Here is a 27,996-nt window from a genome sequence, read left to right on the forward strand (position 1 = left end):
TGTCATGTGTAAATTCATTTGTAAGAAATTGAGCTGTGATCAAGTATGTACATTAGGAAAAGTGGAAAGAAAGATTTTAAAAAGCAAATAACCCACTGGAAGTTTAAAGACTTAAAAATTATTTTATTAAAAGTCCACGTTAAAAGCAAGGGATCAAAAGGACCATACAAAACAGATGGTTATTTGGCATAGTCTTAGAGGCTGTGGAGAGAAGAAAAGCATCTTTAAAAAAAATTAGTAACGTTTTCAGAAGGTCAAGGCCAGAGAAGCCCACAAAGTGATGATAGTTGAGTGCCACCTGTAAATTAGGTGAAAGAAAAAAAGATGAATTCGATAAGCCTCTTTGTACAACTGATGGTAAGAGTTTTATATTTGTTTTTGTCTTTTTAAGAAGACGTTAAAAATGGAAAGGCAGCTAGAAAATTGGTAAGACTACTTGATCGTGGTGTGAAAGATCCATTCAGGGATGAAAACATTAGAGAATTTCCACTTCCGTTTTTCCCTCTTCCCAAGCAGATTAAAGCTTCTAGGTCAAATGGTGATAGATGCTTAACTATTTGTTTTTTCTGACTAGAACATGAATTAATCTTTTTTAAAACACAGAAAGTACAGAAAAATGTAAAGAAGTCTCAGGAATTATCCCAGAAATGTTAACATATATTTAATATTTCCAATACCTGTTTTTTCTAGCTGCCTAGGCTTTTCTTGATCAAATTGATAAGCTTGATGAGATCAAATTTATCTAACCAAGAATTTAGAAAGAATTCAATAATAAACTGTGGAACTCTTAGTGAAAGGATAACTCTTCAACTTGTAATGCAGTGGTCGTTACACTAAGGGGCCAATGTTGATTTCAAATGTGGTTCTGTCCATAAGAAGCATTTAGAGGTAGAGAAACTAAAAACTGTATTGGAAAACTGATAAAATGTAAATTAAAGATTGAGATGACTTGGTACCATTCATGTAACTTATTGGGGCCAAGGCAATGCGTTAGTTGACATAAGAATTCACATATGAGAAATCATTAACAATTGTGTGTGGACAGAGTTGTTACTAGTGGATGTTGTTTAGTTTGAAAAGACTTACTAAAGTCAGGCTAAAGGCTGTTTAAAAACTTTACTTGTGGAGGGGGAGAAAATGTTTTCTTGTACATTAGTAAAATGGCTTTCTGACAGTAAACACTTCTAGAGGTTGACAGTTCCTTCTCTGCAGTTCTAAAACCCCAAGACTCTGACAACTGAAAGTCTTTTTGTAAGGCAGGCACAAACCTGACTTCAGCTAATAAAAGGCTACTTATAGCCTTTTTTGGGGTTCTATTTCAAGTAATATTTTCATTTTGCTGTAGGAATATTAATAAGTTTGATGTCAGGGTGCTACTCCAGTTTCTGATGAGAATATTACAATGTGTATGGTATATTATCTCAGCTTTTTACAGGTGAGCTAACTGAGGCTCAAATAAGTGCAGTGGCTTGCCGGAGATTGTTACACGTGTAGGAGAGACTAAAGAGTGGAATTGAACTTTTCTGCCTTCTCCCATGTTTTGTTTCCTTTTTTTTTTTTTTTTTTTTTGCACTGCGCTGGTTCCTCATGACATTACCTCCAGAAACCATCTTGACGATAAGTTTCTTTTAGGTGGAAGAGTTAAGCAATGACACTCATCTCATTTCACATTTTAATAAATATTATATATAAGTGACATATTCAGGTTTTCCCATGACATTACGCTCTTTCAGGTTTTTAGGTTCCCAAATTATTTAAGATTATACTTCAAGAATATCTTGGCTGTGTATATGGGATGAAAAATAGAAGATGAGGTTCGGTGTAGACAAGTATTACATTTAAAAAGAGGCATCAAGTCCAAACCACTTTCTTAGCATGAGTAACTTCTAGCTAACAATTGTAGCCCCCAAAGGAAACTGGGAATCTTGGTAGGCTGTTTCTAGAAAAATTTGCTCAGTGTGCTGCCAGGGAAATGCTGGGCATCATTAGGACGAGAATCAGAACTAAATAAAGATAAAAATAAACTTCCCTCTATGCAAAACCAAGGTTTGTCTATGTTTGTGATACTGTGTATTCTCTTGATCCCCAAGAAATACTTATCAGAGCTGGTGACCGGAGGAGGTAAAGACTTTAATAAAGACGTGTAAAAACAAATCTTCAGGTTTTAAAGACAGAGGAAATATTATCAAACCCTACAAGTGATGAGAAGAACGTAGAGACTTGTTCACGAGTTCTTAAGATCCTGTATTGAATAGAGAGCACCCTTTCAAGTTAGAAATGAATTGAGCTTAATTATTGGGTTACTCCTTTCAATAGTAAATAATAAAATGTGTTTACCCTAGAGGTAGAGTATAAAAATAAGGTCAAGAAGGTTTTTGATTTTTTTAATTAAACTTTTAATTTTAGTTGTAGAGTCTCATGCAGTTGTAAGAATAATACAGAGGGATCGCTTGTACCCTCTACCCAGTTTCCACCAGTGTAACATCTTGCAAAACTATAGTACAATATCACAATCAATTATTGACATTGATACAATCCACCCATCTTGTTCAGAGTTCCCCAGTTTTACTCGTACCCATTTATGACTGTGTGTATTTAGTGTGTATGTAATTTTATTACCACCACAGTTAAGATACAGAATAGTTCCATCACCACGAAGATCCCTCAAGTTGCCCTTATAAAGTCACACTACCTCACTTCTGCTGCCCCTCCTCCCATCTCCTATAAGATTTTCAATAAATTATTGGGTTGATAACATTTTATAATACCTGTTAAGGGAATCCAGGAATATTTTGGGAAATATATCCTTAACTTTTTGTGAAAATATTTTAAAATGTATTTTATCAAATTAATACATATACTTTTTTGTTTTTGTCTTCCCATGAACTTTATATTAAAAGTCAAATAGTACTACAGCTTTTAATGAAAATCAGTAATCCACTATTTACCCTTTCCGATCACCAACTCTCACTCCCAATAGGCAACTGCTTTAAAGTTTTTAGTCTTGTATTTACTCCTGTATTTCTAAATAATAAATAATATGTTCCCCTCTTGCTCTCCCCTTATCAAATCCTCCTAATGTAGTTATGTCACAAATTTTGGTTAGATCAATATGCTTTATTTATTGTGATAAGTAAATATTGTCTATTATGGAGTCATTACTAGTATACTACTATTACGTTTTCTTGGATGACTTTTGCTTTTTTCTAGGATTTAATATCATTACTTATCTCATTTTTTTGGTTTTGTTGTTGTGTCCCTATGACTGATTAATTCTTTCGGACTCTCCAACAGATCTGTAAATCTCCTCACAATATAGTCAAACACAGGGTAATCCTTAAGTAATTTCTTTCTGTCTGCCTGCCTTCCTTTCCCTTCCTCCTTCCTTTCCTTCTCTCCTTCCTTCTCTCTCTCCCCGCCCCCCCACCCCGTTCCTGCCATTTCTTTCTTATTCTTTTCTTTCCTTCCTTCCTTTTCTTCCATCCCCCTAAATATCCTTAACCTGTGAAGATTGATGGCATGATTCCCTTTTACCACGATCACATAAAATTCTACTTTAGGACAAGGACCCTGATCCACTAGTGCAGTTCTCTTGTTCATAGGTATTTGCTCTTATGCTTTTTTTTTTTGAAGAATAATGTGCATATAATAAAGTATGTTAGGTACACTAAAGTGTACAACTTAATTTTTACATATATGTACAGCCATATAAGCTCCATCCAGTTCAAGATATAAAACATTTCCAGCACCCCACAAGGTTCCCTCATGCTTCTTTCTATTCAATAACCCCCTCCCAGACATGACCACTTTTCTGACTTCTGTCACCTTTGACAGTGTTTAAAATGTGATAACTGGGTTGTTTAAGTCTGATAAAACTTACCATACATTTAAGTATATACATGAGGGCTCCTACGACCTGATTATGTCCACAACACCTGATTTGTGGACTAGCTCTATTTTGGGTAGCAGCTGTGCTTGGATGAAACTGTTTGAAGGCTGAGAATTCACTGGAGCAGTTAGGCATTTAAGAAATGTGGGCACTGCTTTGATTTCTAACCTTCCCCCTAGACTCTTAATGAATCTGCATCCTTTATCCTAGAGAGAGGAATCCACACTCTGTTCTAGTAAATTTGAAGACTGCCAGGTAATTGAGACAGTTTATAACTAGTGACAAATCAACATGAAGTATGAATGGGGAGGAAAATTGGCAGCCTGGGCACTGTTATGATAATGCCCATTAAGGAAAGCAGTGTTCATTCACTCATTTATTGACTAAAATATTTATTGAGGGAGGACTACAAACCAAACACTGTTCATAGGACACAGTGGTGAGCAAAAGAGACACAGCCCCTGCCCCAGGGTGCTTGCAGTCTAGTGGAGGAAACAAATGTTAAGTCATCACACACATTGGGAGGTAGGATGTGTGCAGGGAATGTCTTTCAAGTAAATGCCATGAGGCAGTAAGGTGGGAGTGGAATGCAGAGGACAGTGTGGCCATGAGACAAGCCTGGAGAAACAGACATGGCTTAGATATCCTTAAGGATGTGCAGGTGGATTCCACCATTTTTTACGGTTAGTCTAGTAGTATAGATATTACCTTTTGATAGAGAAGTTTTCTTTGTCTCTACTCTTGAGAGATACTGTAAGATAGTAGTTCTTATTTTAGGAAGGGAGGTGAGGTCTCCAATATAAAAAGTGAAGGTAATTCCTCGTATTTCCTGAAAATGCTTAGGTTTTTTTCCTTTGCCTCATGCCTATGACCTTGACCCATATTATTCCCTCTTTTAGAGAGGAGATTGAGATACAGAAAACCTTTGACAGAAGAGTGCTGTGTGGAGGGCCAATATCTTAAATCTCCTAATTCCTAAGCTGTCTCCACTATTCACTTTCTCTTGAGAATTTGACATCACTTCTTTCTCTTTAGCACTGAAAGTTTAGCACTGGGGATAGGAGCTAAATTATAAAGGGCTACATAGCTCACCAATTATTAGGAGATGGGGGATGGTGGAACTTTGTTTAGATGAATTTTGCCTTCTGCTTCTTGGCCTACTGACACATAGGCCTTCGTAAGAATTTTCTCTGTGGACCACTTCCACCAAATGAATCCCTATAGGGTTGGGACTGAATTATTTACATATTCAGTATGCTATTTTGCCTATTGTGAGATGTATACTGGCACAGAGCAGTATTAACAAACACCAAGGCTCTAAACCCAAGCCCTATTGAATACCTCTGGTCCTGGTGGAAGTGTCAGTTGCTATGTGAAATGAAACAGGTCAAGCCTCGTAATCTTTGAGAATAGCAGCCTGTGAGGACCATAAAACTATTCATGAGGTGCAGCATATAAACACTCAGGGACTGAGAGATGCTACACTTTTACTGTTCTGTCCTTAGGTGACACATGGTCAGATGAACCCTGTTGAATTGGATCCATCTTCTCAAATTGGCACTGTTAGCCTGGTTTTATCTGATCCCCATTGGGGATATGAGCCGAGAGCTATGGTACTTAAGGAGATGACACAGTTCCTTTGTTACAGTAATTAATGTGATAAATTAAAGGAGAGGCCCAAAGGAAAGTTGATTGTTTCTCGTTTGAGCCATAGTTGGAAATTCAGTTGATTAGTGAGCTTCTAAGAAGTGTGGCAGGTGGAGAGGGAGATGCCTGTTCTTCCACCTGGGGAAGAGGATGGTTTACATGTTGTGCTCGCCTCACCTGATGCTAGCTAAGTACAATGTGATTTCAGGGTAGCATCTGGAATGGTATAATATGATTTTCTTCTAGCAACTTTGTTGTAGCGCACTGGTTTATTGACAGTTCCTTAGGGCATCAAACCCTGTCAATCTCAGACAATTTAGATTTCAAGGCCTGTCCTGTTAGGGTGATGTCAACCATCTAGTGGATTGGAACAGTTGGTAAAATAGTCCAGATGTTAAAACTATCAGCCTTGAGATTGGTACCTTGGTCCTGAGGGATTTTTGAAGCAAGATGGAGACTTCCTGTCAGTAACTACAGTATAGGGTTTTATGAGCCACATCTCAGGTAGGAGTAGCCTAAAGGGAAAACTCGGACCACGGAGTTCATGGAAGAAGAAAGAGTTGCCATTTTCTTTCATAGAACTCAAATGGATATCAGTACTACTTGTAATTTAATTTGTAAAAATTTTTTTAAAACATTTTTCCTTTTTTTTCCTTAATACTTTAGATACTCTATATAAAGTATAACTGTAAAACAGTCCTCTTTAAGTTCAGACACCAGGACATTATGAGAATATTTAAGTCATTTTATATTTTTGAGTTGTCTTCTATTTTTCAGATTTGTGTTCTCATAATATGCTTAGAACCATGATGGATCTTCCTCCATTTTATAATGAGAGAATTAATATTTAATGAAGCAACTTGGCTAGCAACCTGGCTAAGGTCAGTGGAAATCCGAGTCCAGAAATCACGTCACTTGATTCTAAGTTCAGTGCTCTTTTTCCTACAGCATGCTACCCTCCTAGAATTGAGTATAGCGTTTTTTTCCTTTGTCCATACAGCTTTTGGAGGGAACTACCTAGCCAGAGAGATCACCGTCACATCCAAATGTGTGTGACCTGTGTGGTCCCAAGCAGATTATGTACACTCATACACAACTGTCACTTGCTCAGGCCGAAGCCTATGAGAAGATTGATCCAAAACCCATAAGAAGAGGGGAAAACAGATAGATTTACAGTGAAACAGCATTGGACAATTTGCTACTTAGAGCAGATTATCTGTGAGTAGCTGGCAATTAAAAAGATTCTCTCTCTTTGAAGCCCTCTAGGATGGATCCAGAGCTCTATCTGGGTGGAAAGAGGAGTACTGTTACTATGTTTGGACATAAGTAGAGTCAGTTACTGCTTATGTCCTCTGGGCAGGGGCAGAGACCTCACATGAAGACTCTTTTTCTCATTCTTAGCCTTCTTGAAAAGAGGGCTTGTTCATTCCTGAGGTAGGGGAGTGGTGTGATCTACGACATGTGCTCCAAGAAAAAAGCAGTTAATGACCTGAAATGTGTGACTAGAAACTAGTCTGTGGGCTGGGAGATGGAGTTGGGTTCCAGAGAGGAAACTGGGATTTGAACTTGTGTTGTTATAGGTACAGGGTATGGGAAATGATTGTCATGACCTATCTTGGTCCCTTAGCTATATCCATACAGAGAGGAGTTCTTTGGTGATTAGGTGCAGGAACAAAGCACAAATGGTACTGACAAGTAATTCCAGAGTCTCGTAAATCGTGGTCCTAAATAAAGAAGTGGAGTACACTTAGGCAGAAGGAGAGGAGAGAGGAAAATCTTTAGAGAAACTTTTGCAAGTTGAAAATGTCTGTGGTCTTTGTAAGGTATTGGTTCTCCTGATTCTTCACTTTCTCTGCCATGCAAGCAAGAGGTCAGTGCTTTTCATTGCCAGCTAGCGTGTTAGTTACCATACCTCCTGGGGTTAAACATCTCTGCAGTGACCTGTCACAGAGTTGATTATTAACTGTATAAAGCCAGCGATGCTGTAGGGAGCAGATGGGAAGTGGTTTGGCAGCTGCAGCCAAGCTGATTAAAGAATCCTTGGCAGTTTTACAGTGTATCTTTGGAAATGTACCACCAAAGTTACCGTGAAGCCTGCTGGGTTTGGAAGCCTGGATTTCTTGAAAAGTCACCTGGTTGAAAAGTTGTACTTATGAAACTCTCAAAAATAGGAGGACAGTGGCGCTCTAAAAAACATCAGGACGACTAAAGATCAATCCTCAGGATATGTTTTCTTTGTATCCTGCTCATTCAGAAATTCTAGATAGTTTTCTAGTAGGGAAGGCACTTTTTTATAGGTACATTAGTAGAATTATAGATTTGAAAAAGGCCTAAGGCATGTCCAGACTACCCCTTACCACATATAGAGGAATTCATTGTGTAATTTGCTTGACAGGTGATTATGCTTTTTGTGTACAGTACTTTCGGTGATAAAGATATGGCTTCATTAAGCATTGTGGACCATTGTTGGAAATCTCAAGATAGTAAATTTTTTCCTGAGTTAAACATCTGTCTTTCTATAACTTCTACTCACTGGTCCTGTTTCTACCCTCAGCATAAGTTTCTGTCTTCCACATTGCGACTATTGTATATTTGAAGCTAACTAGCCTATCTCCCTTTAGTATTCTCCTTTCCAGACTAAAGAATACCGGTTTCAAAGACCTTTCCTCTAATGAAATGGCTTCTTGTTGTTTTACTGTACTCTTCTGGACATCCCTTATTTAATGAATATCTCACTTAAGATATGGAACCTGGAAAAGAGCACAGACCATCAGATGTTCTTTTCATTTCCAGCTCCCTTTTGAGAAGCAGCACAATTTTTAAAAAATATAATGGTAGTATTTCTTGCTTACTAGAAAAAAAGCAATTTGCTGTGACATGTGGAATTGGGACAAGAGGAATTTGAGGAAGTGTCTTTCCCTACTGGTGTTTAAGGCTGAACTTTTTGAGGTTCTATTATAAGCATTGATTTTGCCTCATCTTTTTCAGGAATAATTTTTAATATCTGCGTTGAGTTTACTCTTCAGATTACAAAATTCAGTTGGTATTTGTGTTTACAAGAATTATTCAAATTTATGCTACACTGAACTGATTTTAGTGCCTCAGTGTTTGTTTGTTTGTTTGTTTGTTTTGAGGAAGATTAGCCCTCAGCTAACTACTGCCAATCCTTCTCTTTTTGCTGAGGAAGACTGGCCCTGAGCTAACATCCATGCCCATCTTCCTCTACTTTATATGTGGGGCACCTACCACAGCATGGCTTTTGCCAAGTGGTGCCATGTCTGCACCCAGGATCCAAATTGGCGAACCTTGGGCTGCTGAGAAGCAGACTGTGCAAACTTAACCGCTGCACCACCGAGCCGGCCGGAATGCTTCAGTTTTTAATAAGACAGATATATTATGTCTTCTTACGTAACTGAAAATCTATCGCTTTTACATATGACAAACAATTTGACTCAGTGTAAGACTCTCGACCAACAACCTTTTCTCTTCAAAATTCTGTAGATTTTTCATTCTCTTTTAACATTTAATATTGCAGAGCAGTCTGAGGTTGGCCCAACTTTTGTTCTTTGTAATTTAAAAATTTTGCTAGAATGTGTGCAAGTTTGGCTTTTTAAATTGATTTTGCTGAAAAAGTAGTGAACCTTTTCAGTCTGCATGGAAGATCTTTATAGTTCAAGATGTTATTCATTTATTATGTCTTGATGGGTTGCTTTCCTCCCATTTATTCTAATCTCTTCTTCAGTTTTCCATTCAGTTTTATTCAACCTTCCTCTGGAAGGTTTTTGTTTTTGTTTTTAGAGGAAGGTCTTTTGAAAGTTTTATTACTTTTCCAAGGAAAAACAAACATGGGGTTGTTTTAATGGTTAAATTACATACTGATGATAGTGCAGCTCTGGAGGAAAGTAGGTAAGCTTTAGATGAATGTGGATTATGCTCTAAGCCTAGCCACAATTGCAAAGTTTGCAGAGGTGATAAATTATGTTGGGAAGAACAATGCTTTAATAATTCTCCATAGTGCAGATTGAGTTAGCATTCCCTTTTCTAGAAATCCTCTCTGCCCCTCATAATAGAATTGTTTTCAATACCGTGTTCCACTGCCTTATTCACTTCTTATTTGCTGCTGTATTCCCAGCACCTAGTTTAGTGCCTGGCACATAGGTAATTAATACAAATTTTTTTGAATGAATGATCAGATATGTACTACACTACTATTTCATGGAGGCCAAGTCTCATAGCATAGTGTTGAGAATTCCAAACATTTTGCTAAAAATTTCTTCAGAAAACTGGATCATATTCAGGGGTAGTCATTTCTCATACTCTTCAGACAGGGATTGTTTTTCCTTTACCTCATGGGTGGCATTTTTTCATAGTTCCTTCTTCATGTTTCCCCGTATACACACTTTTTGCTCATCCTTTTATGAAGTAAGATCTGTGTAGACTTGATGCCAGCAGTGGTTGGTTGCTGTTGGCGCTAAACTCTTTACTTGGGTAAAGGGTATATTTTCTTCTTAGATCACCAGCTAAAATGGCAGATCAATGTACACACCTTTCTCAAATTCCAGTTGCTAGCAGGCATTTACTTGGTACAGCTCTGCTCTCCTAGGATGCCATCTTCTCTTGGAACTGCACCCTGGTTCTTTGACCCTGTCTTGAAGAATGTAGGTGAATAACTACAGTTTGTCTTGTCTCTGTCCTATCTATAGCATTTACCTGTTAGAAATCCACTTTGTAGCATTCATTGTGCCCTTCCTGGCTCTTTCTGCTCTGTTATCTTATGAGAGTTATTTTCTAACTGGTTGTAGAAAGATGGTGGTCAGGGGAGTGAGCAGGAACAGAACTCTTTGGCTATGTCATAAAGTAATACCAGGATGGTATATGTTGGCTGCAAGGTTTTCTAGATGGTATACTCCCCAGGTCTCTTTAGTCAGGAGACTGGAAAGACATAAATTGCCTTCTTTACCACCTCCCTTTTTTTAGCCAATCTCTATTTCATGTAGTGAGGTCCTGGTATTTATCAGTACAGTGCCATCAATCTTATATAAGAATTTGGAGAGTTATTCCACATTCTTGTGTTAGGTTTCTTTAGTATGTTCAGTTATCGATAGGGCAAAATTTTCTGTCTCTTTTTTTTGTTGTCTTCATAGGCATTTTCATGGTAAGTGGGAAAGGCCACATTGAATTTTGTTATTTAGACGTAATTTGAAACCTGGAGTTTAATACAGCTGATTTAACTGAACTTAAGCTGGTTGGTTGAGTCCTCTCTGAGTTTTGTTTCCTCTAGTTTTGGTTTTTGTCCTCTATCCTGATTTGTATTTTTCCCAGTTCTGCTTGCTTTTCTCTTTTATTCTTACTTAACCGTAATTAGACTTTTTCCCCCCAAGAGTAGAATAGCAAACAATCTATATTATTAGTACAGACAGGCCCTGTTAGTAGAGGGCTTTTAAAACATTTGCTGGACCATGTTCTGAGTCTCTGATAATTTAAGAAGAAGCAAGGAGAAAGAGGGTATGAGTAAAGTTGTGCTAGGGCTTGAATCTGATGTGCCAGGGCCTGTATTGATTGAGGGAGGTTTGCCAGCTGACTGTGGTAGTAGAAGTAAGTCTCTTGGGCATGGGAAACAAACTCTAGAGGATTTCTAGTTAAGACTTACCACAGAATCTCTGGGCAATTGGAAATATTGTACTCTTCCCTGGGGAGATGGAGTGGCAATTAACTTTTCCCTTGGTCCAATGTGACTTGGTTAGAAATACAACTGAACCTGTTTGTCTTGTCCATTGTGATGTGATAGCCACCTAGGAAGGGTCTGTTTTGTGTGGGAGTTTATTTCAGGCTGTCTTCTTGCCTGTATTGTTTCCTTTAACAGCTCTTTAAATTTTCTTTTTCCAGCAATGATGTTGTCCACTGGGCATGTACTGACCAATGTGACAGGTCTGAGAACATAGCTGAAGCTGAAAATAGGAAAGCTGGGGGCAAGGAAGAGCCTTGAATCTTGAGGTGGGACGTTGACTCTAAGATGTCCTTGAGCAGTGGAGCCTCCGGAGGGAAAGGAGTGGATGCAAACCCGGTTGAGACATACGACAGTGGGGATGAATGGGACATTGGAGTAGGGAATCTCATCATTGACCTGGACGCCGATCTGGAAAAGGACCAGCAGAAACTGGAAATGTCAGGCTCAAAGGAGGTGGGGATACCGGCTCCCAATGCTGTGGCCACACTACCAGACAACATCAAGTTTGTGACCCCAGTGCCAGGTCCTCAAGGGAAGGAAGGCAAATCAAAATCCAAAAGGAATAAGAGTGGCAAAGACACTAGCAAACCCACTCCAGGGACTTCCCTGTTCACTCCAAGTGAGGGGGCAGCTAGCAAGAAAGAGGTACAGGGACGCTCAGGAGATGGTACCAATGCAGGAAGCCTGGTTGCTGCTATTGCTCCCAAGGGCTCAGAGAAGGCGGCTAAGGCATCCCGCAGTGTAGCCGGCTCCAAAAAGGAAAAGGAGAACAGCTCATCTAAGAGCAAGAAGGAGAGAAGCGAAGGAGTGGGGACTTGTTCAGAAAAGGATCCTGGGGTCCTCCAGCCAGTTCCCTTGGGAGGACGGGGTGGTCAGTACGATGGAAGTGCAGGGGTGGATACAGGCGCTGTGGAGCCACTTGGGAGTATAGCTATTGAGCCTGGGGCAGCGCTCAATCCTTTGGGAGCTAAACCGGAGCCAGAGGAAGGGGAGAATGAGTGTCGCCCGCTAAAGAAAGTCAAGTCTGAAAAGGTAAGAGGTGGCCAGATCTGGCTGCCCACTGCCAGTCAGAACTGCCCTGGACTAACCACCAAATGCTATGTTCACTCTGTGGGAGGCTATTAGGTTGTGGGTAATGACCAATTATAAGGTCAGAGCAGCTGGTAATGATAATGTGGTTTTGTTCCAAATTAGGGGATTCCCTACAGATGCATGAACAGCAGGCCTGGACATTTTGGAAAAGAATATCTCTTGTTGGGGGCAGCTACTTGGTAGACTGATTTTTCTATAAATCGTTGAAAACCTCCCACCTTGTCCCACCTAAGACACTTGTTGCTAGAGGCTGGCATCAGTCTTTATGTGGTCCCCAGCTTGTCTGGCTTTTCATCCTCAGAGTTACTGATAAAATTAATAATAACTTGATAAACTGAACATGCTTTTGGCTGAGTGCTGTTCTTTTTTTCTTTTTTTTTTTTTAAGATTGGCACCTGAGCTAACAACTGTTGCCAATCTTTTTTTTTTTTTCCCCCTGCTTTATCTCCCCAAATCCTCCCTGGTACATAGTTGTATATCTTAGTTCTGGGTCCTTCTAGTTGTGGCATGTGGGACCCCACCTCAGCATGACCTGACGAGCAGTGCCATGTCCGCACCCAGGATCCAAACCAGTGAAACCTTGGGCCGCCGGAGTGGAGCACGTGAACTTAACCACTCGGCCACATGGCCGGCCCCCTGAGTGCTGTTCTTAATGGGATAAATGATTCTGCTGGGTCTCTGGAAGAGAAAAGGGTTGAATAATTTTCATGGCATGATATCTACTAAGTGTTCTATTGATGGCTACCAAAGAGCAAAGGGGCATAGTTTGGGACAGGTAAACAAAGGGGCAGGAGGTACTGACTGTATTAAGAGGTACTTAATCAGGCCTTATGAGATAGTGTTGTGGCCATGAAAGTTTGGCCTTGAAAGAGATTCTTTGGCCACTAAAGCTATAGTTCTTGGCCAGGTATCTCCCTCAACTATTGGGAATCAAAGTCTCCTGGTGTTTAATGGCTGCCTAACAGTGTAATGATACCCTGCCTTCTGCTTGACTTGGAAGGACAGGTGCCTGCAGCCCTAGGAGGGACTCTCCTCCTCTGGGAAGATGATCTTGGTTCATGTCCCAGGAAATGGAGCTTGCGGGGTTGGAGCAGAGTAGATGTGAGTCTAGGGTCAGCTCAGGCTGCCTTAAACTTCAGCAGCTTACAATTTCCTGCAAAGCGTCTGGCCTGGTGATGAGCTGTTCATTGGCTCTTGATTTTGCACTCCGTGTTCTGTTCACTCTGTCCTTTCAGCTGATCCCAACAGATGCAACATAAATTGATTTCTTTGTAATTACATTGGCTGCAATAGGGAATACCTATTTCCATATCCAAGTGTTAAGAAATAGAGGCTAGATGTGTGTGTTTGGATGGTGGTGCCCTCTCAGTGCCTAGATTCCAGTAGTAGCTTGCACTTTCTTTGCTGTAGGTATTTTGGTCTTGCCTTTGGCACATCTATAGCTCTTAGCAACATCTGGGCTTCACTGGTAACAGGGCTGTGGATTTTCTTCCGCTAACACCACAAAGGTTCATTCCCTTTTACCAGTGGCAGCTGCCAGAGAGGCTGCCTGTGTTTAGGTGGCAGATGCTGTAGTCCACCTCAGCAGAGTCAAGTTCCAGCTGGTTACTGGCATGGTTCATCCTGTGCTTGGCTGTGATTCACCATTTTCTCTGGGGTACAGATGGATAATACTGTTTTAAAGAGGCCTAGGAGTACCAGGAGTTCTTGCTTCTGTTCCAGGCCCATTAGACTGTTCCCTACATCTGGCTTCAGTAAATTCTTGCCATATATTCACGTTCATAATCATTGTTCTTCCTGTGCTGAAAAGTGGTGACTTCTGCGAGTGGCCTTCATTTCCCTTTCTGTTCAGACCTCTGGACTCATGTTGCAATCGTGTAAACCTAGTAGTAGTCTGTGGATGAAAGGATTAATGGTGCTTAGCTTCATGTTGGATTTAAGTCTAAATGTCCACGATAGTCTCCAACAGAGAAGCAAATGGAACCTGTTTTCTCTTATAGGTGCTGGGACTGCTTGGGTGGCTGCCCTTCAGATTATAATTGGGCTGAAAGATGCGGTACATTCAAGATAAGAATACATCTTTGTGCCAGGGCGGTTTGCCCATTAATAATGTAGCTATGCTATAAGCTTTGTCTCCGAAGGAGACTGAGAGTAGGGCAGTGGAATGAGAGAGAAAAGGGAGAGAGACTGTGCTTCAGTTTTTGGAAGAAAGATAAAATTGCTGGGAAGTACTTTTAGAAGCAGAAAATTTGCTGTGCAGTTTGGTGTTACTGTAAGCAAGAACCTGCTTTCTTAATTCCTTTCCCTGTTCCCTCAAGCCTTTTGAACAGTCTAGTTCTAGGGGTGCCTTTCCATAAAGCCTTTGACCATTGAAATAAATAATTATTTAAATAGATGTTTGGAAGTTGCTAGGATATGAAAACACTCTGTGCAGGGAGAGAGCATTTCTGGAATGGGAGGAGGGGAAGACACAAGTTAAAGGAAAAAAGGCTAGAAATGTTGCAGAGGAGCTGCTTTAGAGAAACAAGGACCCCAGGGTTTTGGGGCATAATAGATGCTCAGTCAATGTTTGATGATTAGTACTATAGTTATAAGCTAAGTCTTTGAACACTTCTTTAAGATTTTTCTGAGATATGGACTAGCCTGTGGCTTAACTGGTTTGGAATGTTCCTTCCATGTGGGGACAACCAACAGAACCAAAACAGATGTTTTGATATAATCTAAGAATTACATACTCTGAGCTGGGAACTATCATGAAGAGGAAACACTCATAAAATTTGGAAAGTATCTTGACTGGAGTCTTCCCCACCCCCACCCCCCTTGGAAAAAGGAGAGAAGACAAATGGAGTTTGTGGCGTAGGATAGAATTGTCACATGTCTGCTACCAGCTTATGAGGGAGATTTGAATATTCAAATTATCTACCTCATGACCTTCTCTCTCATCAAGGTAGGTATCTCAGACTATGGCAGAGGGAATTTTCTGTGAGCCAAAGATGTGGATTTCCTGTCATGGAATCCCACTTTTGCTCCACCATACCTCTCTCTCTGGTAGGGCTCATTGTGTTGTTTCACAGAGTTCTAGGAGAGACCAGTGATGGCTCTTAGCAACTACTGCTGCCCTGAATTGTTATTGAACACTCCTGTCTCATACTTGAACACTCCTGTCTCATACTTCCTGCCAGCTGAAGAGATGGGGGAGGGAGAGTTGAGGAATAAACAAGACAGAGCCTTCCCACTCCTGCCTGTTCCCTTGCCTTTGGTTTGATTGATAGGTTGTTAAGTTAGAGATGGAAGGGGAGGTAGGGAGGAGCGAGTGTGTCTGTCTGAATGTCCCGAGCTTAGTGATGGTGTTGCCACACTGACAAGCAAGAAAAAAAGAATTTACAAACCATGGAAGGCAAAGATCTATCTGTGCCGACTCTGTCAGAGTCAGGGCTTGAAAGTCGGAGTTTAAGGTGAGACTCCTTTTTATTCAAATCATATAATGTAACCAGTAGGCTCTAGTGGCTAAAGGATTTAGAAGTTTGCAACCAGAAGCTCCCCTTGCCTCTTTAGCTACTGTTTTTGATCTTGCGAGGTAAGAACACTGCACTCTGCTTTCCCCATGTTTGTGTCTCAGCTTCTGCTCTCAGAATGCTGCGTATATTTACCACTTCCCCCATTAGTTGAGGATACAAAGAAAATGATAAAGTGTGCTCTTTGCTCTTTCGCCTTCTGATCATGCTTGCTATCATATCCTGTGCTCTGAGAGCATCTTCCTTTGCCCTTGGTTTTGTTTTCCTGCCCTAGTTTATGCCTTCCAGCTCAGTTCTCTTGTGTTGCAATCCCTCATTGCCCAACCAAGGTCAGGTCTCTTATTCCTTCGGATCCAAGGCTTTCTCTCTTAACACCTTCCTCCTTCACTAGCTGTTCTTTCTCAGCTGTTGATAGCATACCAGTCAGGCTTGCTTCCTGAAGCCAAATGCCCTCAAGCATTTTCCTTCATGGAAAAAATTTATTTATTTATTTATTTATTTTTTGAGGAAGATTAGCCCTGAGCTAACATCTGCTGCCAGTCCTCCTCTTTTTGCTGAGGAAGACTGGCCCTGAACTAATATCCGTGCCCACCTTCCTCTACTTGCTATGTGGGACACCTACCACAGCATGGCTTGCCAAGCGGTGCTGTGTCCACACCCAGGATCCGAACTGACGAACCCCAGGCCGCCGAAGCGGAACGGGCGAACTTAACTGCTGTGCCACTGGGCCTGCCCCCTCATGGAAAAAATTTAAATAGAAGTTGATATTTATGTGGGAAAGAGATGTGTTCTCTAACTGCAACAGAGCCTGAGCTTAATTTATTTATTCTTCAGCAGCCCTTTTCCATCTGAGTGTTGTAATTCAAGGAGGGCCCAGAGAAAAATTATCTTGTCCAGTCTCCTCATTTTGTAAAAGAGGAACCTAAGACCAGAGAGGTTATGTGACTTGCCTAGGCTCTCACAGGTAGTCAATGGCAAAGCCACGCATAGAAACCAGGTTTTTGGTTACCAAGTTCTAGTGGTATATTGTTACTCCCGGATTTTTAACAAATCTTTAACTGTTATGAGGAATTCTCTATTTTTCCACTTTAAAGACTAACTCAGAAACATTGGATATAAATGTCCAGATACTCTTAAGATGCTTTCGTTTGTTTTTCATACTGATTTTAACATTGTAGACAATGAAGAAAGGATCTTTGAGTTTAGGGTTTTTTGGTAAGGCGATGATGTTTGCAAAGAACAATCATTTACAGCTGGTGCTAAACCTATCCTACTGTATATAAAGAGCGAAAATTACGTTTTTTTAAAAATATTGGCCCTGAGCTAACATCTGTTGCCAGGCTTCTTTTTTTTCCCCCTTTTTCTCCTCAAAGCCCCCCACTACCTAGTTGTATATTCTAGTTGTAGGTCCTTCTAGTTCTGCTATGCGGGATGCCGCCGGAAGCGGAGCGCGTGTGGAACTTAACCACTACACCACCGGGCCAGCCCCAGGGAAAGTTTAAACTGCTACTTTTTGGGTTTTTTTAAAGATTTTATTTTTTTTTTCCTTTTTCTCCCCAAAGCCCCCCCGGTACATATTTGTGTATTTTTAGTTGTGGGTCCTTCTAGTTGTGGCACGTGGGATGCCGCCTCAGCATGGCCTGATGAGCAGTGCCATGTCCACGCCCAGGATTCAAACCAGCGAAACCCTGGGCGGCCAAAACAGAGCACATGAACTTAACCACTCCGCCATGGGGCAGGCCCTTAAACTGCTCTTTTGAGCTTGACTTCTTGAGGGGGCCTGTGTTCTGGAATATTGCATCCTGTCAAATTTTCATTGTAATATTGAAGCATTGCCAGTTGCAGGTAGTTGCCAGTTCACTCTTTATTTGGCAATTGCAGGTAGGTAAAAAAAACCCTGCCTTGGTGCTTCTTGGACATATCACTAATAGGCAGACCTTAAATGTATTGTGGATATTGTTTTGTAAAGAGATGACATACAATAAGATACCACTATCGCCCTTCATTCGTTCAGAACATTGAGTGCATTTTAGAATCCAGGTATTGTGCTTGGTGCTGAGTATACACTGGTGAATGAAACAGAGATGGTTCCTGCTTTTTGAGGAGCTTAAAATTTGCCATCTAGAGCAGAATTCCTGAAATTGTGGTCCATAAAACCATGTGTATCGTATCACCTGAGTGCCAAAAATGCAGATTCTTGAACCCTACCTCAGAACTGCTATATAAGTTTTAGACATAGAAGCCCAGAAATCTGTACTTACAGAAGACTCTCTGGATAATTTCTATATAATTCAACGTTTGAGAACCATTGTGAATTTTCTTTATAAGGTAGGCGTTAGGAGCCACTTCTGACTTAAAACACAAGCCTTCTACACTTAAATTTCACATAAACTCATATGTATAACTTAGTGGTAAAGAGTATAAACTCTGTAACCAGACTACCTGGGTTTGTATCCCAGCTTTGCCACTTATTAACTGAGTGATCTTGAGCAAGTTACTTAACTGTTCTACCTTAGTTTTCTTATCAGCAAAATGAGGGAAACAATAGTCCCTACATAGGGTTGTTGTGAGATTAAATTAGTTACTTCATATAAAACACTTAGAACAGTGCTTGGCACATGGGAAGCATTCAGTAAATATTAGGAAAAAAGAAAAACATGTTTTGATGTAAAATGTGTCAGTCTGCCCTAGACAATAATGGACCGAAATGTAACAACATTCTACCTATACAGGAAGCCCAGTATAAATAGATAAACATGTTGGCTAAGATTTTCAGCACTGTGCTCAGAAGTAGTTCCAAACCTGGCTTGGGAATTTTGCATGCTGGTGATGTGTTCTAAAGCCCCTGGTATTTGTAATGGAGTTTGGGAGTTGGGAGACCAAAAATTGGCTTCAAAGGATACTGAAGTAGCCTGTTGAATTTCAGATTTCATATGAATTGAGTTTCCTTTCTGGCCATATCTCTGGTGTGGGGTGTTGGGTATGTAGGATAGATGTTACTGTGGGTTTCCCAGCATGTGCAATCTCATGTATGCTGGAAGGGCACTAAATGTTTTTGTTTCTACACAAGCGTGCATGGAAAATCTAAGTCCTAGTCCTTAATCTTCCTCCCCCAGAGTGAACTTGTATTTTTGCCATTTGGGTATAAGAGCTTTTACCAGCAGAGCTCCTCCAGGGAGGCAGCAGGGCTTGGGCTTTCAGGCTGGAGGTGGCAGTAATATACACAGCTAAGATCCTGCCACTGCTGGCTGTCTGAGCCCTCCTCTCTGTGGTTTTCACTCTTCAAGCCATGCTTGAGTAACCCGCCTCCAGAGCTGCTGACAGGGCCGTGTTCAGAGGCCTTGGAAATTACGCTGTTCATTTCCTTATCATCCCCTGACCTGCAGTGCAGAGCCTTCTGGTGCAGGAACAAGGCAGAAAAAAATCCAGACGGCTCCCAGCCAGCATGTGTCAAGGGCTACAAAGAAGGAAATTGGACTTGCTCACTTAAAAACCGTGGGGTTAGGCTTTGATTTTTGGTTCCTGCTGAGAGTTATTTGTGTGTGCACGCATGTTCTATCTCTGTGTATGTGTATAGAATGAGTCTGAGCATGGCAAAGCTGTAGAGGAGGAGTATCTGAAAGTAGAGAACAGAGGGAAGATTGCTTTTCTCTTCAGTTAATTTCCCAATTGTGCCATTGGAATGGGCCTGGCAGGATTAGCATCAGGAAGGTGCCAGGCCATATTAATATTTTAAAATATGTTTCTCCTGATACAGTTTAGTCATGGTTGGGAGCACCCACCCAAGTAAGAAGCTTCCCTGGCTGGCTGAAGAGACATTTTTAACAAATCCTATTCCCTGAAGTCATTCATCCTAGATAACATTGGCATAATCAATGTTTAAGCTACCTAAGAAAGTATAGACTTTGGGTCAGTTTTAGGTAAGAGGAATAGCTTTTGAGATGGAGGATAGTGTGACAAAGGAGAGACAGGAAGAATTTATAGCATTTTGAAATTTTCTGGCTGTAGGGCAGAATTCTATTATATTTTCAGAGTCTGTCCTTTTTTCAGTATTACAAAATAATCTACTTCCTTTTTCTTTTGGCATTTCTCTTGCCCTGGGAGATCTAAAGGTAACACTTTTCAAGCTGAAGAAGTAAAGTGTGGATGGTAAGAGGTTCTTGAGCAGAGTTTACAATCATTCTGTCCTTAATTTTCCTTTTTTTGGATTTCCACTTCCTTAATGTCATTGGTCACCTTTGTTAAGTGAGGAAGTAGTCTTTTAGCTTTCAGCCCCTGCAGGTGTTTTTAAATCCTAAGTGTCTGTCTTGTTGGAAGTACTCTAGAGAAGTGTTTTCACATGAGAAGGTGATAGCTAAGGTGAGCGAGGATTACTTCCTTTTACCTTCTTATAAAGCAGTGTCCCTGTACCAGCAGCAGCATCTGGGAACTTGTTAAAAATTTGAATATCAGGCTCCATCCCAGGTCCCCAGATCAGAAACTCTAGGGTTGAGGCCCAGCAATTTGTGTTTTAACGTGAGCACTCCCATTGATCGTGATATACACTAAAGTTTGAGATCCTCTGTTGTAGAACACCCTTCCCTTTTAATAGTGAGATCACATTCACCAAAAACTTTAAGGGATAAAAAGTAACTCGGGACAGTAGGTATGATTTTTTTTCCCTGAGTTCTTGTCCAAACTGACAAGAATCTAAAATTGGAAAGATTTGGGACTTTGAGAACAGAAGAGAGATTCAAATTATTTAACTTTTCTAAGCCTCACTTTTCTCATCAGTTATGTAGAAGTGAATAATAGTACTGACCTCATAGGGTTATTGTGAGGATTAGATGAGATAAAGAGGGTTAAGCACTCAGCCCAGAGCCTAGCATATCCTAAGTACTCAATAAATGTTAGCTATTGCTGATATAATGTTATTAGCTATGAAGTGCAAGGTCATAGTGAAATTAAAGTGAAAGGATATCCTGAGAGACTTTGAAGAGTTAAGCCCCAGGAGATTTTGGAAAATAATGAGTTTGTGATAGCTAATATTCTGATTCCTGCTGATTTCCAGGAAGGCTTGACAAGAGACTGATTCAGAGCATTTGGAGCCATTGAGGTTTGGGGCTTTATTGTTTGATTGGTTGGTTAGTTTGGAAGGGTTTATTGGACTCCGTTTGGTGCAGGGCTGATCTCAGGCTGAAGAACCATGGCTCTTGCTTAGCTATTTCCCATTAAAGTTGGTTTGTTTGGTATATACACAGCTTTCTGAAGTATTTTTCTAAGTATTAAAATGAATATAACATGATCGTTTTAGTTTAGAACTTTTTTTTTTCCCCTCTGTTAATCGTCAAAGAGTGCAGACTTTAGCCTTTTGAAGGGATTAGAACTCCTTCCTACAGGTAGTCTGAACAGCCAGGAGAAGAATGAGGATTGAGATGCTTTTTGTGAATTTTGTCGCTAACTGTAGGAAATAAAAAGGTAGTTCTTAGATTTTTGGAAGTGGTCTGTTTTCAACTTGAAATGTTATCTGTTGGGAGAGCACAATTTGACTGTGCACCTGAAAAATACTCTAATGGCTTTTTAAATTTGAGACCCACTGAGCTCTGGCCTTAGTGGCAAATACTAGATTGTGTTTAGATGAGCCAGACCTGGCCGTTAAACCCTTTCTTGGCTTTTTGTTGTTGTTGTTGTTTTGGAGATATAATTGGCATGTTATGTTAGTTTCAAGTGTACAACATAATGATTTGATATTTGTAGATATTGCAAGATGATCACTTCAATAAGTTCAATTAACATCCATCACCATACATAATTACAAATTTTTTCTTGTCGTGAAAACTTTCAGGATTCACTCTCCTAGGTTTCAAATATGTAATACAGTATTATTAACTATAGTCACCATGCTATACATTATATCCCCATGACATACTCATTTTATAAGTGGAAATTTGTAACTTTTGATCCTCTTCCCCGCTTTTGCCTACCCCTCACCTCAGGCAACCACCAATCTGTTCTCTATATCCATGAGCTTGTTTTTTTTGTTTGTTTTGTTTTTAGATTCCACATATAAGTGAGATTATATGGTATTTATCTTTTTCTGTCTGACTTATTTTGTTTAGCATAATGCCCTCAAGGTCCATCCATGTTTTGCAAATGACAAAATTCCATTCTTTCTTTTTTTTTTTTACAGCTGAATAATATTCCATTGTGTGTGTGTGTGTGTATTCATATATATATATATATACACACCACATTTTCTTTATTCATTCCTCCAACCATGGACGTTTAGATCGTCTTCATGTCTTGGTTATTGTAAATAATGCTGCAGTGAACATGGGGGTGCAGATATTTTTTTGAATTAGTTTTTTCATTTTCTTTGGATAAATACCCAGAAATGGAATTGCTGGATCATATGGTAGTTCTGTTTTTAATTTTTTGAGGATCCTTCGAACTATTTTCCATAGTGATTGCACCAATTTACATTCTCACCAACAGTGCACAAGGGTTTCCTTTTCTCTACATCCCTGCCAAGACTTGTTATCTCTTGTCTTTTTGATAATATCCATTCTAACAGGTGTAAGGTGATATCTCGTTGTGGTTTTGATTTGCATTTCCCTGATGATCAGTGATGTAGAACATCTTTTCGTGTGCCTGTTGGCCATCTGTATGTCTTCCCTTGGCCTCTGTTTTTGTTTGGTAATGGATTCTCTTCATTTATTATCACTCATGTAAAAAGTTTTTGTTGTTATTGTTTTTTTCGGTGAGGAAGATTGGCCCTGAGCTAACACCTGTTGCCAGTCTTCCTCTGTTTTTGCTTGAAGAAGATTAGCCCTGAGCTAACATCTATGCCAGTCTTTTCTATTTGGTTTGTAGGATGCTGCCACAGCATAGCTTGATGAATGGTATGTGAGTCTGTGCCCAGGATCCGAACCCATGAACCCTGGGCTGCCAAAGCAGAGCACGTGAACTTAACCGCTATACCACTGGGCTGGCCCCTGTGAAGAGTTTTTTATAATCTGGTACCCAGCCCACTCAGCTTAGAGTTGATATTTCCTAGTTGATATATTTCTTCAGAAGTCAAGTACTTCGTTCTGCACTGAATCAAACCTTAGTGAAAGGTAATAGAAAGTATTGTAGGAAGGAGGTAAACATATTCATCATATCACACCAATCAAAGTAGCATGAGGTTAGAGAAATTAACATTCAGACTGAAGAGTCTCTTGGTGCTGAGGCTTCTCAACTGGAGGTGCATATCAGAATCACTTCTGGAGCTTTTACAAAGTAAAAGTGCCCTAGTGAAGTAAAATCTTTAGGGTTGGGGATCCCAAGCATGTACAGGTTCTTTTAAAACTTCAACAGGTACTTTTAATATACCTCCTGGTTAAAAACCACTACTGTTGTGGAAAGGACTGTAGCTTCACTACACAGTCTCTGGGAATCCATGTTACTCCCTTAGCCGTGGAACTCTTAAAGTTGTCCTTGCTTTTTTCCATTTCCAGGTGGAGTATGCACTGCACTTTAGATATCGTGTGAACCTCGAGTGTTTTACAGCATGCTCAAGATTCTCCTGCAGCTCTCCTTTTTCATGGCTCAGTCATTGTGTTGGGGTCAGTCATCTAGGAATACAGCTATAATGACTCTGACTTCTCATTATCCCCTTAATTAGAATTAATTGTTGAATTTCTGATAGTTATAGCCTTTAAGGCAGAGCATCCATTTCAGTGTTACTGATTCAGTTTTAAATTATCATTCCAGAATGTTTTAGACAAATTTGAGCAAAATTCTTATGACTAGATACGTTTGCCATATATAGGCAATTTGTGATATTTTTTCCATGTAAATTAGAAGGGAACAGAAAACAGGCTTGCATAATCTAAATTTATTGCTAATCCAAAAGAAGTTTCTTTTCTCATTGATTTGTGAATGTATTTCTGTGTTTATTATTGGACAATGGTGTACTTAATTTTCTCAAAATCCATGGCACCCCGAAATAAAATAATGCAGCTATCCAATAAAGACTTTATTCCTGAGCCTGCTTCTGGACACATTCAAATTAAGCTTGCTATTTTCAGAAGAGAGAGCGTCACCTCACAGAAATAGTAGAAGTTCCATCTCTAAGTTCTTTGTGTTTTTTTAAATAAACATATACTATTTCTTTGAAGTCAAGAGAAGAAGTAAATGTTTTTGAGTATAAAGTAATTCCCTGCTCGGATTTTAATTCTCATACCTAAGGAAGAATAGTAATTAGAATGCTAATTGTTATTTGAGATGAACACATATTTAATATGCTGCATACTCATAGTTAAAAATATTATGGAATGTCATTATTTTGGACAAAATTATAATTATATAACCTTAAATTCTCATATAATAAAATTTAGCATATGGTTTTTAGTACTGTACATTTATTACCTGTGCTCGCAGAATTTACATTAATCTGTACTTTAGATGGGTCTTTTTAGGTTTTGGAGTATCTTAGATGCATATACCATTACATAGGAGAAAAAATTGGCAAAAGTGGGGAAGAAGTCATCATACAAAGTAACCAGACATTTATATACACCATATTAGACTAGATCTTAATTCTATCAGTATACAGATTCCTAAACTTGTTGTAGTGTCTTTTAGATAAAATATGCCATAAAGCATTTTTCATTTTGCTTTTACATATGTGCTTGGATTGAGAATGTGGGGATTTGAAATCAAACAAGCTGATTGCTTCTTACAATTTCAGAAAGAGACAGAAGTTCTTTCATTTTTGTTTGCCTCTCGTATCTCTCCTGTCCTTTCCCATCTCTTACAAGGATCAGGTTCTAAAGTCAGGGTGTGAAGCACTGAATCAGAAAGTACCCTTAAAAATTACTTAAGATGACGCCATGTTGGATATTGACATGCTGGCTTCATAAATTCAACACAAACAGTTTTTTCTCCAGCATTGAAACAAACCATTATTTCTTCAGTTGCAGTCTCATGTAAAAGCTGGCTTCTGTTTAAGGACTGTATTAATGAAAAATATGTATTTGTAATTACCCTAACCCTGGTGAAATGCTTACACTATGAGAGGCACATGATAGTAGAAACCAGATAAGTGAACAGCCAGTTCAAGTCTTCCATTTCTGGCTCCCTCCAGAGTATATACTCAATGAGTAGAATAACTGTGAGGCCCAAACCATTCAAATTGTTCTTTTTTCTTTGTTGTTTTTTTTTTTTTTTGCCAGCCACATATAGTTGATTTGATTATGTTTGTTCAGTTATTTGTTTAGTGTACAAAGATATTTTATGACAGTAGAGGAAACCTTTGGGTCCAGATTCTCTCTATAGTAGAAATTTACAGGCCCAAGGATTGAACCCATCTAAATATAATCATTATTCTTTTGTAGCATTTACTTTTCAATTCCAACTTTCATGTTCCTTACCATACCCACAAATTCCTTCTCTTTGGATCCCCTTGGTCACTGAATAAATGAGGCTGTTTCTATATGGTAAACTCAAGTCTTAACCCTTGAGTTAGACAGGAACCATCCTATAAGCGAACTGAACAACAGCTATTCTCTTCTTACTAACATAAATATCTCTGATATTTAGTCTAGTCTAGTCTAGTCTAGTCTAGTCTCTCTTTCTTAGGCCCATTGCCTTTAGTAACTTCTTTGAGCTACTCTTCACTTTCTGTCCTTTTCTGGCTTTCAGCCAGAATCTAAACCATGCTTTTAAAAAATCCTGTTGTTACTTTAATTATTTTTTGTTATTTCTGAGACTCACCTTTACATTTGTTATTGGTCCTTCTTAACCAGATGGGATATATTTAGTTATGCAGATTTAGAGAGGGCTTTTCTCCTCTTCCCCAATTGAAAATAATTACCCAGGAAAAAGTAGTCGTTTTTTTATGTTCTACCATGGGCATTCATTATAGTCGGGGCACAGCATTGGTTGTATCAAGAAAACCATTGTACTGTTGATGATGAGGTTTTACCCATAGTTTGAAATTGCTGTTAGCTACTGCTTAAAGGTGACACTGCCGTGAATAAGTATACCTTATTTGAAGGCTTGGTGCCAGTGCTATGCTTTTAGCTGTGTGCTAGTGGCAGCTCTTGGACAGAACATTACAATTGCCCTGTAGGATGGAGGGACAGAAGTTTTCACGTTGAAGAGCTAAGTAAAAATGATTCTGGGTGTAGATAAATACATCATCACAGAGGAGGTGGAAAAGTACAGTTTGCTTCTCCTTGGGAAGCAGTTTGCTCAGGGCATAGCTCTTAGAAACGGAAATTCTGAGCTTACTGATTTGGGAAGCTCTGGGTTTTTGCCCCTCAGCCTTTGTAAAATAGAACTTCTTTTCAAAGGGGATGGGAAAAGGCTTAAAATAATTTCACTTCCTGACCCTCTAATCACCCACTTAGAACTAAGCAGGTAGGTCTTCTCAAATATCACACACAGAGGAAAAGACTGACTATTGTGTAGAAGCTAAGTTAGGTGGGGCTGTCCCTAGCTTCTGCTGGACTAGTGACCTGAAGTGGCATTCAGAGCAAAGTTGGGGAAGATAGTTGGAAAATAATACCTCAATGATGTTTTCATATCTGACGAAAATTTTCAGATTTTCATTTGTTTTTATTCGCTAGTCACATTGTATCCTCCGTTTCATGTCTGATAACCAAAAACAGCAGAAAAGGGCCAGGCAAATCCTACTTTAATCGTTCCCATTCCCTTGCCTCCATAAAGCTTTGATACTGGTGAAAGCTTGTTGAAATGAGCTGGGAGCAGCTTGAGAGGTCTGTTTGTAAGGCAGTGGCAGTGAAGAGGTAATAGGGTTGGGCTTTGTCATGGTAGTGAATGAGTGCTTGAATATAAACTTTGATAGTTTGTTTTTAATTTTAACAACAAGAAACAAATCTTAGTACTTTCCCTACCACCTATTTACTGGTTGTTGGTTTATCACCCTTTGGGGGTGGTTATGGCTAGAAATTGTAGGAGTTGATAGCAAGAGATGATGTCTTTTGGTCTAGATAATATCTCTCAACAAACAAATGAATAGGACTTTTAAAGGAAACTTAGATTTTGGTGTGGTGCTCACTTAGTAAAAATTATCTTTTCTTAAATTTTCTCGTATTGATCTTATGAGATGGATGGTTCCTTATCACTCACTGCATTTGTCCTGCTTGTATGTTTCTATATCTTTGAGAATCATTTCCAAACTTTGTCTTGCAGGCTACTGAATAATAAGTCCAGTGGGCATACAGTCTAGTAGGAGAGACAGAATGGAATCAAATCACGTGTGTATCAGGGTGGAGGTCAGAGAAAATATTCATGAAGAGGTCTGAGTAAATATCTGAAGGATGAATAGTAGTTAATTTGGAGGAGAGAGTTAAATGAATGAACAACCAAGTGGAAGTGTCCGTTAAGGTCTGGAGGTCATGGGAGAGAACTGGAAATCCAAAGATGTAGGAGTTACTAAAGTGAACAAATAAATGGTAATTGACACCATACAAGTGGTTGAATTTACCTGAGTAGAGGGTGTCTGTTGAATGGGACGAAAAGAAGGGGGCACAGGATAGATCCCTGAGGAACTCCAAAAAGGTGGCTAACTTGGATGGTATATTAGGAAGTGCTTCCTTGTGTAATGGAGAGCATACAAAACTACAGCCAGGAATACATGCCTACAAAAACATTAAGAAATTCTCTGAAAGGGATTATAGAACTTGCTTGGTTCTGTAGTTAGATTTGATTTACTGGATTGAATTATACTTTAAGGAAAAGTCCCTTTCCCATGCTACTTGTGAACAATGAAAGAGTAATCCTTGCTTTTTACTACAACCATTTTCTGTATTTTTCCTGCTTTTCATTGCATCTTCCAAATCATTCTCAACTTCCATTATGGAATTAAAATAAAATCATAGAGTTTGTAATTAGATCTGTGTTTGAATTCCAATACTGCCAAATAGTAGATGTGGGATCTTGCAGATTAACCTCTCTGAATCTCATTTTCCTTAAATTTTGTGTGGATTAAAAGTGCCCTGTAAGTGCATAGTATGGGTTGATCTAGTAGTGGTAGACCAGCAACTACAAATGTCTGGTCTATTTTCTCTTCCTTGCAGCCTCTCCTGTTTTTCCAGGCAGGTGGATCCTGTGTATTGTAGGATGTTTAACACCAT

At 39.5% G+C, this 27,996-nt stretch overlaps 1 protein-coding gene across 3 annotated transcripts in view; it reads left to right on the plus strand.

Moving 5' to 3' along the window:
* ZNF609 (zinc finger protein 609) overlaps positions 1–27,996 on the plus strand; it is a 206,289-nt gene that overhangs the window by 13,416 nt on the left and 164,877 nt on the right. The window contains exon 2 of one of the 3 annotated variants that reach the window (XM_046652704.1): positions 11,423–12,296. The exons of 1 other annotated variant lie outside the window; for it this stretch is intronic. In XM_046652704.1, coding sequence (XP_046508660.1) covers positions 11,550–12,296 — 747 coding nt within the window. In that variant the 5' untranslated portion in view covers positions 11,423–11,549. The remainder of the gene's footprint in view (positions 1–11,422; positions 12,297–27,996) is intronic. One more of the 3 variants, XM_046652706.1, reaches the window with a different exon arrangement.

The sequence above is a fragment of the Equus quagga genome, chromosome 2 (genome assembly GCF_021613505.1).
Source record: "Equus quagga isolate Etosha38 chromosome 2, UCLA_HA_Equagga_1.0, whole genome shotgun sequence".
In the NCBI taxonomy this organism is placed as follows: Eukaryota; Metazoa; Chordata; class Mammalia; order Perissodactyla; family Equidae; genus Equus; species Equus quagga.